Source organism: Papilio polytes, unplaced genomic scaffold (genome assembly GCF_000836215.1).
Source record: "Papilio polytes unplaced genomic scaffold, Ppol_1.0 DF823890.1, whole genome shotgun sequence".
In the NCBI taxonomy this organism is placed as follows: domain Eukaryota; kingdom Metazoa; phylum Arthropoda; class Insecta; order Lepidoptera; family Papilionidae; genus Papilio; species Papilio polytes.
The window spans coordinates 441976-456882 of record NW_013525314.1 but is presented as its reverse complement, the minus strand read 5'-3'; the positions used below and the strand labels follow the sequence as shown (position 1 = coordinate 456882).

The window sequence follows — 14907 nt, the reverse complement described above, 5'->3', positions numbered from 1 at the left end:
AGATTTTGCTACGAAAAAATTACAGATAAAATATAAAACTACCTAACTCACAAAACATTTGTCCGTATTTACACTTTGTGTTTTCTTAATAAAAATCATTAATCTAAAAACGGTACTTTAAGTGGGTTTTCATTTAAGGCACGCGATAATAAACACTATGAAGCAATTACAGCGATTAAAATAGTTAAATATTGATTGTATTAAATTTTAGAATAACCCACTGCTATCCTAGAGGTAAGGAACCTGTAATGGTCCGAGGCTAGCTCGGCCGCGACACTGCCTTATCGACATTTGACAATTCCCCTCTTGCCGACGCTATTTACGAGGTAATTTTGCAAAACAGAGACACGATGTACACTAATTAATTACTGATTTCATTAACTAAACTGAAGAATATTCGAGAAACTATTACTTTACGGTATTTTCTCTTAAAGATTATGGTTATAAACGTAAAAGCGTCAATAGCCTAATGGTAAGGCTGCGGCTTTCCCATCACGTGGTCGAGAATACGAATCTTGCCATTTGGCTTCTGTCATGAACCATATACTAGCACAAGCAAAAAGCTCAGTTGGAATGGTTCAAGAAATGTTATAGGGCTTACGGTCTATTAAATATTTTGTTTCAATATTCTTGCTGAGGATTGGAAGAGAGGTGGATTTAGTTGGGGAAGGAGCACACAGTTAGTGGAAATTTCCCGTTTCTGCTCGTCCCTTCCTCTATTGATTTAATGTAGGCATGTGCATATGCAGACATTCGCGGATGTGAATTCAGATTGCCGCATGCTCGTTTATCACCTGTAAATAATTTTATTTTTATAATAGAAGAGGGCAAACGATCGGCAGGAACACAGAGGTGGTCTACGAGGCCCATGGACGTCTGTAACACTAGAGGAACTACAAATGCGTTGCCGGCCTTTGAGGAAATTGTAGGCTCACTCGTTGAAGGACCCTAAGTCGTACTGGTTTGGAAATACTCCGTTGTATGCGGTAGAATGGAAAAAGCTGGTATTGGAGTGATCCCGCCCAGAGTTGCGAGTACTCACATGCGGCCGAACTTGCGCCTTGTAAAGTTGAAGGCGATGGCTCAGATGGAAGTATTGCTTCGCCCTTATGACCCCACAGGGCGTTTGAGAAGCCAGCTTGGCCTTGTCTTCTAAATGACCGCGAAACTGAACGTCACTCGATATGTCAACGCCGAGAATACCTATACTGGCTGAGGCAACCAGGGCAGTGTTGTCAAACAGGCTTTTGAAAATTTAAATCAAGTTCATTTAGGGTAACAAAAGCCATTTGTACTAAAAGTTAAAACAACTGACACTCAATCACAATATTCGCTAATAAAACGTGCCCTTAATAGAGGCCGGAGAATGAAAATTACAAATAATTGTAAGACCTATTATTTCTCCACCAACTATCAATGAGATGTCATTGAAACTTCTTGATGTGGTAAGAACTTAGTACATAAGAGAGCGTATAAAAATTAAATAGAACACTATTTTTATAACTTTAAAAAATTTACTTCATTGGTATATGTTTTATGTTATTTTAGTTGATAGTTAATCTTCAATTTATTTAATAAAATTCTAACATTAGCTACTATAACAACCACCCATTGCTTGTGTCTCTTGGCATTACACAGTTGATTTTTTTTAATTTACAGGTTTGTTATTTTTTTAAATATGTCTGATATGAAATATGGGAAGAAACGATGTGACATAAAATTAGACCTCTTAAACTAAAATAAAACGTTTCCCGCTATCGCTTCCGCTTCCGCCCATAATGTAGTAGCACTAAGTAATCCCTGATCTAACTAGTATGCAGTGTAATGAACTAGTAGAAAGCTATCCTTGCGTTTTACGCTGTGATTAGAAGACATAAAATTTGACTTGATTATATACTTAACAGAGTATAATTTAGAACAGAAATCTCTTTGTTTTGCAACAGAGGTTGGTACAAGAAACCTGAATTTAATAAAATATTTAAAAAGACTGTTCCATTAGTAAACTATTCAAGAATTATTTTGTTTATGTTTTACACGAATTTCTTTATTATGTCAAATAATTACTCAAGAATTTAATAAATGTAGTTTGAACAGTCGTGAGTAATGTTGTTTTAGAGTTTTTACTTTGAGAGTAAATTTCTTTTATTATTTACGATGTCCTGTATGTTAATTTGGTTTGTTTTATTAATAGCATCACCGACGAAACCATCTACGAGTAATTGCTTAATAGATTGCAAAGAGTTTGGTCATTAAGAAAAATACTCTACACTACCACCACATAAAGTACGGACTTGACGAATTATTTTAGTTTTTTAAACACAATTTTATATTTGGTCTTACACTTTCTTTTGTTTTGGAGTCACGGCTTAGGTTGTTAGTGGTCTTCCTTAGTGTAATTTAAACGACAAAGACTCTAATAAAAATAAATGACCAAACACGGAAGTTTATGGTATTTGAAGACACAATTTTCTAATTTAAATACTTGAAATACATTTTAAACTTAAAAATCTTAAGCCGAATGTTTTGTTACAAATTGCATAATGATTAGTGATATAGTTTAGTATAAAAAGTTAATAATGCTTTTTTATGATATATGAATTAAGACCCTAGTTTATGTGGTTAGCCATTGCTCTTGGCCGTGCGTCGCCGGGTCACGGTGTCTTCTCCTAACTAATTGCCGTGACCGGGCTAATATTTGAAGTTGATTAACCATACATATATACATACGATTCTTTAATTATATGTCGGAATGTCAGGCGCCGCTTAAAACCTTTCGTAGGTTGAAGGGTCAATGAATTCGAGAATTAATAATACAAAATAAACACTTTAGAATTCATAAGGCTGCCATAGACGGATACGTTAAAACTGTTGTAAGCGTTCTGCCACTATTAACTGTTTGAAACTAGCCGTGTATAATGTGCTAGTAGTATCTCGCGACTTCTTCCGCGTGAAATTAAAAAATAATACAATCTAGCCTATGTTCCTCGCAGATAAATTACCTTTCTAATGGTGAAAGAATTTTTAAAATCGGGCCAGTAGTTTTTATGTGAATCAAATACATACAAAAATACAAATCTTTCCTCTTTATAATATTAGTATGGATTATGATGCTTTTTATTTATGTAAAAAGTAAATTATTATTATATACTTAATATTATTTTATATGAGATTAAAAACTAAAATTTAATCGTCTTTACTTGTTGAAGCATTGACATTATTGCTAGGAGTTAAATAGATAAATATATACTTTGGTAATTCCAGAAGCGGCGGTTCTTTTAACTTTGTTTACTGAGCGGCGCCTGTGCATTCTGTGTAAACATCAACTCCAAAACACTATGAATACGTTATGATTACTTACAGTCTCTTAGATTTAGTAAAATATTCTTATTCGAGCTGTCGCCCGCAAACTTAGCTAGCGCAAATTTGGACAATAACGCTTTTTTGATAGCGCGGAATTAAAAAAAAGTAGTCGAAAGTATGTCCGTCTATATCAGCTACCTAAAAAAAAAAAATAAATGAGATTTTCATTATCACCTCCCCGAAATCTAGAATTTTTCTTTTGATATTACAGACACTCCAATTTTATTATATGTATAGATATATATATTCGACCTACTTGGAAAGTTTATGTGGTAGTTTCTGGACCACGTGCCACTGACTGACAAAATAAATCAAGCACGTCACAGCAAAGACACCTTGTGCAATACAAAAGACAGTCGCGCACAAAAGACGCTAATTCAACTTATATTACTGTACGGATCCCGCGGTGTTCAACAATCGTTCAATAAGACCACCTTGAAAACATTCAACAAAATATCGCCGTCGAAGAATAGTTCTTAAGTGTTTCTTGAAGACGCGTAATTTTGACGTTTTAAAATTTATGTCAGTGACTGTATTGTTATTTTTTATATTGGGAGTTAAACGATTTTCCAGTACTTGGTATACTGATAATTATTTTTAATATCACAAATACAGTTTATTAAATACTAGTTGTTGCTTGCGATTTCGTCCGCGTGTAATTAAAAATAATAAAAACATGACCTATGTTACTCACTGATAACATAGCTTTTAAATGGTGAAAGAGTTTTTTTAATCTGCCCAGTCGTTTTTAGGTTATTCCAATACATACTAATCTATCCTCTTTATAATATTAGTATAGAAGAATAAGGTTTAAACATTTATGTATTTATAATTCGATTAATTACACCAAAACATATAGTTTGAAATTTTAAACTCATTTAAGATTGTGTCTCTCTAAACCTTGCATATGAAATCTTCGTATAATACTTTGACACAATTTTAGTCTAAAATTTTACTTTTCATATTATCATTTGGAATACGAGTAAGTTATATTTCATTTCATAACAGTTCAAAGCGAAATCTCTTCAAAGAGATTTCATAGCGACTAAAATCGAAAAACATCGTATCGAATCGAGGGTAGTTAAAAATCACACTTTCGATAGTTTACTTCAATAGAATAATAGGGCAGTAGAGGGCGTGAAATACGTCAATTTTCTGACGTATTATTCTCTGGACCGAAATAGGCGCCATCTGGCGGTCGTTAAACTTAGCTATGTCACGCTTTTAGGCTTGACCAATAGAGAATTATAGTATACCCAAAATACTGAGAATAAACACAACGAAATCGTAAGAATTTCAGAAATCAAAGTTCGTTTAGGTCATACATATTTGTATAGGGCCAATAATAAAATAGTATAAAATATTGGCTTTTTTTAATTGGGTCCACTTTTTACAGTGTCTATTACATATTTATTAAGATAATGTCAATCGAACGTCGAAATAATGTTGCGTCAATGAAGCATAGTTATTTTTGAACAACAAAAAATAATCGAATTAAACTTGCATAGAGATTGCTAGGTTTTGATTCTTAGTCCAAGCTTAGAGAAATTTTGTTGTAATTAATAAAGTGTAACATCTTAAATTATTGCATATACTATAGCAATATTGTATGGCTATCTGGTGGCCGAGGCACCCAAAGCACAGAACGAATTTGTTTCTAATGAATACTCAGACACGCCTCCATTTCTTTTTTCATTCAGAGCAATACAATACCGCTCGAGTTTTATTGTTTGTTCTCCAAAAGGCCTTCCGAGATTGCCGTTAGTAGACTTTAAGGCGGCATTTTTTTAAAGCATAGACAATGATTGAAGATCCCACTTAAACTATCCTTTATGATAACAGCTGCTTACAATTTATTGGTCCTTTACAACCTTTAGAGTTTAAAGGTCACTTAGCAGGGCCCTAAGTTTTTATTTCGCTTAAGAAATCTACCCTAAAGTTAAATATTTAAGGGGTCTTAGGGACTGTCCCACCACTGGCTGATAGAGGCTCAAATAACGGAACAAAATCTGATATTTCCATCATATTACACGTTGGATTGTTATCAGACTATTTAGAATTTGGTGGGACAGGCCCTTAGTTTATAATTCTGTTCTATTTCATTTATATCCAAATTCAAAAAAGCAATCTTTTTGTAAATCCCTTTTTACCAAGTGTCAATGAATTGTTAAATAATAAGTGTAATTAAAAGTAATAAAAATATAAAACGTCGAGAAAATAAATAACAATACACATTGTTTTGAAAAGAACGCACCCAATAAATTTCATCAACAGTCTCCATCAAAACGGATGACATAAATATCGAAATCCGCGCGCTTTTTACACGACATCAAAATGGCGGATCGGGGAAGCCATTTTGCGTTGGAAATTTTAATTGGTACGATAAAGGGTCCCCTTTTTCGCGGAATTTTTTAAGGGGACTGAATACGTTCGAGTTTGTAGGGCAAAAACTTTTATCTTACGTCGATTAAAATACCGCATTGAGGTCCAACAAATAGGCACTTTTTGTCAGGTTACGCGAACACCTTCGCAATGCTGACAGTTCAGTGGCAATTCACAGTAATTTTATCGCTTTCGTGGCCGGAGTTTTAGTATTTTTTGGTAATAAAAAAAATATAAGTCAAGGTTGAACTTTTCACTAATTCGTAATTGAAATTAATGTCAGTGAAGTCTTATTATTAAACGGTTTTATTTAACTTTTGTTTATTTGAATTAATTCAATGTATACCAATGACATTTACATGCTTCTGATAAAATCGAAATTTTTGAACAGAGTATAATAACTCCTAAGATGTTTCATTTATTTGCATTCCCTCTTTAACATATTTGTTACTATCTTATTTTATTATGAATCTATACTTCTGTACTGTATATATCTATACTATTATAATAAAGCGTAAAAACACACCCCTTTGTTGCCTAAGATCTCGGCAATAACAGCATATTTTTGAATAACTTTTTATTTAATAAAAAGCCCTACACTTACGTCACGCTTTAGGCTATATATTTTCACTCCATTAAACATAGGGGGTAAATATTTTGAATAAAAATCCTAATGTGGGAATGAGACCATAATTTGCTGCCAACATCAAGGAACTAAGACTGTCAAGGTTTGTCATGTCATGTCATTTTGACATTTTCTATTGATAATTTGACAAATGTAAACGATAAAATAAAATTTTCACAATTCCATGCGGATGAAGCCGCGCGGTAACAGCTAGTGTAGTATAAAATTATGAGGCAATTAATTATTATGCAATCATTCATTAACCATTTTTTTCACACATGCAATACTGACTGTCTTAAAAAGGGTATAATTGATATGTATTTTGGTAATAATTGGGCCGTCTTAAAAATAAACTCTACAAGCGTTGTCTACACATATGTTATTATTGTGTGGTCTTGTATTACTGATAACTTACGGAATAAAACAAGTTGTACATCATTACGAAATTACATTAACCAAGGTGTTTAATGTAAATACCATTTGTCGCCCAAATGAGAATTCGCAAGGGAAATGCCCTTAAAGTTTTTGGTGTTTTATCCAACTTCGAGTAGACTTTAACAGTGGTAGAGCCCGCTTTAATATCTTCGCACGATTGTCGGGTCGCCCGGTGTAATTCCACGACCACACAGACTGGCGTGAAGTTGAAGCAATTTCGCGTTTCGTCTGATTAGTGTGGTGCAGGAGGCCCAACTTTAGTCCCTTTTCCTTCCCATCCTTTTTCTTATAAGAGACGGATGGGAAGGGAACGTGGATCTGACGCTAGAGGAGACGCATAGGAAGGGGAAATATCTTTATGAGCGTTTTCTCCAACGTCGATTAAGGATTGGCAACGTATCCGCTATTACGAATGTCTATGGGCAGCGGTCGCTTCGTTATTTTGGCGGATTCAGGAGGCCGCTTGCTCCTTTGCCACCTTGTGATATAAAAAAAGACTATCGCACAACTGTTTAGTCTCGCTTTGATTCCTATGAGCTTATATGGCGGTGTGGTCACTACTCGATTTTTAGTTGGCCGCGAAACAATTGACTATCGCAAGACGATTGTTCAATTGTTTAGTCAAAAGAGTATGCACACAATTTTAATAACGTAACATTGTGACGGCTGTATTAAAACATTATTTATTCTTTTGAAATAAGAACTGTAAATTGCTTAACTTTTTTCAAATTTCGAATACATATTCATTATAGTAACGTCAATTAAACGTCGTTACAATGTTGGGTCAGTGAACTGTTTTATTCACCAAGGATGTTACAAAGAAATCGAACGAGAAATATCGATTTTTATAACGACTGAATTCGATTCACATTTGTTCGACATCGATTCATTCACATTAATTGATATTAAACAGGTATAAAATCCAACTACAGTTGTCCAAAGTAACAGTTAGTAAAATTCAAACACGTGTAACATCCTATCACTAATGAATCAATTACGTGTACAACTAAATATTTCTATTGCTATGAATGATTGATATTCCAAATGTCAAAGTCGATATCGCATACCACAGATATCTGCTCACACCTGCCATCTATTAACACTGATGTCAAAATACAAAACCCTCAACGAAAATATTTCCTTTCAGGCCAAATTAACCAGACGACGGCATTTTAGTTTACAAATTTCTGCTAAAAACGTTCAACTTCCTTATCAAGTAAGTGGTAAAGACTATATTTGTATGTGTTTTAATATTCGAACAGCATATGTATATTGGTTTAGAGTGAAGTTTAATTTACAGCAATGCAACGATTCACATATGTTACTGAAGATTTCGTTGTAAGCATACGAACAAATAGACAGGATTACATTTAAATTATTTATATTGACATGTTAACTGTCATAAATGACATTTTTACAAGGTTATATCAAGGCTGCTAAATCGCCGTATTAAAAAAAAAACTTTTAGAATTATGTAAAATTGTCACTTTTGTATATTGTAAATATTCCTTTGTTGCCATCAGTCTGTGAAAACAAACTTTTTTGATAAACAGACAATAGATAGGGTTCCTAATAAACAAAATGCTAATCAAATTGTCACGTGCTTGAAAAAAAACCGCCTTACTTAAAAATGTAAACAGTGTTTTAAATATACTTTAGTTAAAACATACGCCAAACCTCTTATATCTTGACGAACGACGAATGAAGAATACATAGGCTACTTGCTTTTGTTTTTTAATTCTACGCGGATGGAGAGTGAAAAGTTAGTAATTAAAAAAAGCAGTCTGTTGATATGATACCCATGATTATGAACCATAGTCTCAAAGGTCAGAGTTAAAACACATGTTTAACTAATGTCTAATTATATTATTCAGAATAGTCATCGCTTTCTAACATTAGAAAGTCTGTGACAAAGTCAATCATTAGTTTATAATAATCTGAATATCTAAACTGGTGCATAGACAATTTGTAACCTCTAACGAGTCTCACATTACAAGCTTGTGGTAATAAATCATTTTTTTTAAACTGGCAACAAAAAACGCGCGGCAAAATGTCTGCTAATTGACGTATTTCTAACAGTGGTCCGCTTAATTATATCTAAATATGCGCTTTCACATGATTTATTTTTAGTATAACGACATACGTCATTCTAAAAATGCTAGAGGAATCAAATGGAGGATCCTTTAGTTATGAACTAGCTTTGCACCGCGACGTTGTCCCCGTAGAATAAAAAAATAAAAGTAAGTAGCCTATAATCCAGACTTTGCTCTACATCTTTGCCAAATTTCATCACGATCCGTTCAGTTTTAGGCGTCAGACTAACAAACATCCATCTAAACTTTTGCATTTATAATATTAGTAAGATAAGATAGGAATAAAATAGTTACGTTTGAAAAATAATGTTACTGGATTTTATTTTCTTGTGTTTATGACAAATTAGGTTTCAAATACAAGACTACAAACACGAACATAACGTTTAGATGCTAATCTATAAAGAAAGTCATAATATCAATCGTTATAATAACAAAGGATCTTATATCTATTAGAAATGTTATGGACAAAATGATTAAATATCATCTTCCTTCCGAACGAAAAATCTTTAATAGGAACCACAAAATACTGCAATAAATTAACCACGCCATTTTAAACCCTATTACCAAAGCAATAATGTCACATTAACTGTTAGATTATTGGCCCTTTTATACTATTTTTCTTCGCTCCCCACATAATTAACTGTGTTCCCTTCCGAATACTAAACACCTATTTAGTAGTGACAGTCTATTAGAAAGGGATAGATATAGATATTATATCATGTTAGACAGGGACAGTGATATAGGGATGGGAACCCTATGGGATTCACTTCACGCGTTGATACCGGGAGGTTAAACATCGAAGATCGTTTCCATTGCTATATTTAGATATCTAACCGAGTGTAAATGATAGGAAACAAGTAATTTATGAACGTGTGCAGTTACATCATTATGTTTTATGTTAACTTTCGAACGCATCAATAATATGTTCTCGTTTTCTTTAATGTTTTGAGAACATATCTTATAATGATCGCTATGTATTTTTGATATGTAGATTTTAAAAAATGCTGTAGTAAGTAACTAATTAATTTTACTCTTTTTTTATCAAAAGATGACAAAAAAGTAAGCGGTTACCTTAATGACCGCTGCTCATAAACAAATGAAGTTTCAGATAAATAACCTTTATTAGTGGGAATGCACAGATATTTCTTCATATGCGTCAAATCAGAGTTCCCTTACCATTCTTTTCTTTAAAAAAAAGTGTGGGAAGGAAAATGGACTATATGGCTTCCGGCACGCATATTCTAAAGCTTTACCTACTGTCAAATTATGAGCTTTTCTATCAAAGTGTGAGTGAAGCAATTACGTCCATTTTCACAATTAGTCCCCTAAAGTCTTTAAGGAGTGGTTGAAGAAAATGGTCATTAGTAAATTTTTTGATATTTTTTCTTGTGCTTTATTGGCGTTGTATGACTAACTAGCTGTTTTCGTGCAACTTCATCCGAATAAAATTATGAACATTTAATTTTATTGTTTACATGTGTCTAATTATCAATTGCAAATGTCAAAATGACATGACGATGGCAACCTTGCTTTCTTGATGTTGGCAGCAACTTATGGTCTCTTTCCCACATTAAGATCTTAAAAATATTTATCCCCAAAGTTTAATAGCGTGAAAATATATAGCCTAAAGCGTGACGTAAATGGACTTTTCATAAAAAAAAGAACCATTCAAAAATATGCTGTAATTGCTCACATCTTAGGCAACACAGAAGTGTGTGTTTACGCTTTATTATAATAGTATAGATAAGAAATACTTTTTTTCATATTTAAAATTTCCCGTTACTTTCTAGTATCTATACTAATTAAATTATCTACCATATAGGCGTGTTATGATCAAAATGTCAACCGTTATACAAATAATATGTCCTAGTTACTCTATCTCTATTTGGTTGGACTATATTTTAACGGCGGAAAAGTGTCACATGTAACATATTTTTGGATTACCAACATGCATATAAACATCCACTTTAGCAGTTTGTAGCCGTTTAAAAAAGGAACTTCATAAATCAATTAAAAAACACAACAGTAAACTGTTGTAGTAAATCACGTATACTAATTTGAAACGGATCCGTAAACATCCGAGTACACCGCCGACCTCCCCTCGTCTCTCGCAAACACTAATCTCATAAAGGGAAGCCTGCGTGTCTCTCAAAAGGATTTAACAAGCGGCATTCACGACTGCTCATTATATTTTTATACTTTATACCTCTGGTGGCGGACGTAAAGTGCGCTATCAAAACGCGAACCCCTACAAAAGGTAATTATGTTTTGATTCCTACGAGAGAGAAAAAAAAATCGAGTATCACAAAGGAGACTAACGAGATAAGAGTGTGCTAAATCGCTCCCCCCCGCGGCCCCCTCGCGGATCAATTCGGAAACAAACGGTCGATTGGCGGAGCGGGACGGCTTTATTTCAGAGGCGGAGCTCCCCACGAACACGCCCCGCCATCCGGCGCGAGGGACCAACTTACCGCTAGTGGCCAGTCGACCTCCAACCGCGCCCGCATGCGTACGATCGACCGCGATCGCAGTGTGAAACGGTAGTGCTAAATGGAACTTAACGGCGTTCAATGTTAAAGAAACAAAGTTACGAAGATAAAGACGTGAATATGGCGATACAGAGCGTTTCGAGATACCCCAGCAGCCCCGCGGAGGCGACGGAGCCTCCGAAGGCGTCGAGAATAAGCTTCAGCGTCGCATCTATACTGGCGGACACCAAGAGTAACCAGGCAGATGAGACTGCCGAGATCATACGGCATCATAGAACTATACCGGAGTCACCTTTGAGACAGTCCCCGTCAGCGCAGCCCGAGCTACCTGGGGCGAAGTCTCCCTCTCCCAGGCCTTCGTCTCACATGTCTCCTTTGAATCTGATGTCGACTGCGCCGGCGACATCATCGGACGATGAATATGAAGATTCTGTCAATCAAGAGGATTCGATAGTGGACGTTGAAGATCTGCAGAATGGTATGCCGAGTGATGACGAAGAGAGATTGATAGCGGGGTCAGATAAAGAGAGATTGGGCCCTATAAGACCTACCCCCTTTAGCGCGTTAGCGGCGGCCGCGGCGGCGTATCACGGTCTGGGCTGGCCGGGACCTCAATCTGTCGTACCAACATTTGGACCTCTATTCCAATCGCATTTCTCTGTTGGACATATAACAGGTTAGTGTTTTATATTTTTTTATTTTATAAGACAATGTCTTCAACACTTTTTTTCATTACAAATTGCGGCAGTGTTAATGTACGGTTTTTAATTGCCGCTAACAAGTTTACGTTGTAGTTGTTAGAGCAAGTTAATGCTGATTTATAGCTCACTTTATGTTGCCGGCTGACCATTTATCATTTTTTTTGTAGTATTGAGAAACGTTCCTTTTCTACGCTGTTCGTTTTTTTCCTTTTAAGAAATGTTTGACCGTTATTATATTAGTAGAAGTAACATTTTGTTAACGTGCACTTTTTTTAATTTATTTATGCAATTTGTAGAGTTACCTTTGGTTGCAATTTTGGCTCAAGGAGTGTGATGTAGGGATTTATTAAAACTAGAGAATTAACAATTTATTATATTTTATTTATAAATAATTTGATAATCTTATAAAATCAATGACAATTAATAATACTTTTCAGTTGTTTGAAGATAAAGGAATATTTAAAAAAATACACTTTTACTATTTTAGCTTATTAAATTGTGACATAGACATAATGAGGCATTCAATTTCAATTTATGATATTTTGATTTTTTTTTTCAAACTGGATCTATTAAAATTATCGATTCCATTAACATATACAATTTATGTGTTAAATATAGATTACAAGGTAAAATATTCTCACATTAATTATCATTAAAATATATAAAATATTAGAAAATTAAACATAAAATCGACATACTCATTAAAAAAAGAAACATTTACAAAACATAAAAAACTTTAAGCACTTAATTTGATTTCAAAATCGTATAAAATAACTTATTGAATATATCAAACGAAATAAAAACAGTCAATGATTTTTTAAAACTAAATACATATAAATATAACTGAAATTACTTATTTATCTTATAATTAAAAGTTCCGAGTAACATAAACATTTATTAAAAAAACAGTTTCGATTTCTCTAATCTTAAAACTTTTTAATTATGTAACATTGGGCCTTAACATAAAAATGTAAATAGAGTTTCAAATCCAATCTAACTTAAACCGCTAACCGTTTTATATTGTGTCTCTAACCCGGCGGAGTTTTCGATTTACTAATGTTATAAATGCGAAAGTTTGCATGAATGTTTTGCTAGAGTTAACCTAAACCGTTTAACAGATCTCAATGATAGGCATAGTAGAGGATAGTCTGGGAGAACACAGGCTACTTACTTTTGTTTTTTTTATCCACGCATTCCCGTTTTCTCGGCTCTACCCGGAGTCGCGAGCGAAAGCTAGTCGTGTAAAGTAGGTACTTATACCATAAGCAGTGTCTTGATTCATATTTATAGTAAACCATTTAACCGGTAGGCAAAGTGTTAAGACACGTGTTTATTTTTTTCTTTTTATAAGGTGGCAAACGAGCAAGTAGCCACCTGAATCCACTAAAATAGAAAGCGACCGCTGCCCATAAACATCCGCAAATGCGTTGCCTACCCTTAATTGACGGAGGAGGAGACGCACATAAAGAGGACATTTCCCCTCCATATTCGTCTCCTCCATCATCAACTCCACTTTTCCTTTCGATCCTTTCCTCTTAAGAAAAGGGTGGAAAGGAAAAGGGACTAAAACTGGACCTCTGACACCACACTCATCAGACGAAACGCGGAATTGCTTCCACTTTTCGCCTGTTTTCTGTGTGGTCGTGGCCGTGACCGGGCGAGCCGGCCCATTCGGGAGAAGATGTTAAAGCGGGCTCTACCACTGTTTCTAAACAGTGTCTAGCTACGTCTTTTGGAGTAACATATTGTTTTTTTATTCGTAACAATTGTATTTAACAATATTTAACATATTTGATTCGGTAATAGAATTCGTGTTGCTATCTACATAAAACGCAACATTACATAGTTTTCCCAACCATACAATTTCGCAATAATACTAAATATCATAAAGTTTATTTCAGCATATTTTATAACTATTATAAAATCAAAACCGTTGCTTAGAATCATTGACCACAGCCTATTGTTCAATAATATGCTTATTGTTTAAAATATTCAATACGTCTTAGTCCATATCAATAAAACAATGGTTTGAAATAATGCGGCTGTGATACGCTCTAATTTTATTCGTTATTATTTATAATTTTTAATATACGCACTACATCCTCCTGTATACAGTAAAACAAATTTTCCTGGATATTCCTATCTCTTTCTCTATCTATCTCTCTCTTTCTGTGTAGATGAACAACTACAAGCTTTCGCCCGTGCCGTGCGCGGGGAATTAAAAAACAACATAGTAGCCTATGTAACTTTCCATAGTATGTTTTACATCTATGCCTTATTTCCTGGAGTTCCGTTCAGCAGTTTAGGCAACAAAATCTAAGAAACATCCACCCTTCCATTCAAACTTTCGCATTTATAATATTAGTAAGAAAACGTAATATTTATGTTAAAACGACATTACTAGAAAAACATACTTACTAGGTTTGCAATCGGGTGCAAATTAAGTCAGTAAGTCATTATTCATAAAAAAAAACTTAATAATTCATTAACTAATTACCCTTATAAGGTATAACCTAAACTGCCAAATCTTATCAAATCTAATAAGACGTCCAATTAGAAAATGGAATCAAAGTAACAGAATATTCAAATGACTTCAACACAATAGGGTACAGCCGACAAAATCCATCTTAACCCTTTGACAGCCGGTTACGGTGTACAAACAAACAACAGTACGAACAATAAGCCAGACATAAATAACGGATCTGTCGAATCGCGAAAACAATATCCACCCCATAAGATGGCGGGATCTCGGATTGAAAACATGGCCGCCGATTTGCATAAATATACCTGACGTTTTGAATTGTGAACCCATTCGATAACCT

General features: G+C 34.3%; 1 protein-coding gene across 1 annotated transcript in view; it reads left to right on the top strand.

The window, feature by feature from the left end:
* Window positions 1-11369: 11369 nt before the first annotated feature.
* LOC106102969 (muscle segmentation homeobox-like) overlaps window positions 11370-14907 on the top strand; it is a 23015-nt gene continuing 19477 nt past the window's right edge. Inside the window, exon 1 of the mRNA XM_013282590.1 lies at window positions 11370-12060. Within this exon, the coding sequence (XP_013138044.1) occupies window positions 11466-12060 (595 nt within the window). The 5' untranslated portion in view covers window positions 11370-11465. The remainder of the gene's footprint in view (window positions 12061-14907) is intronic.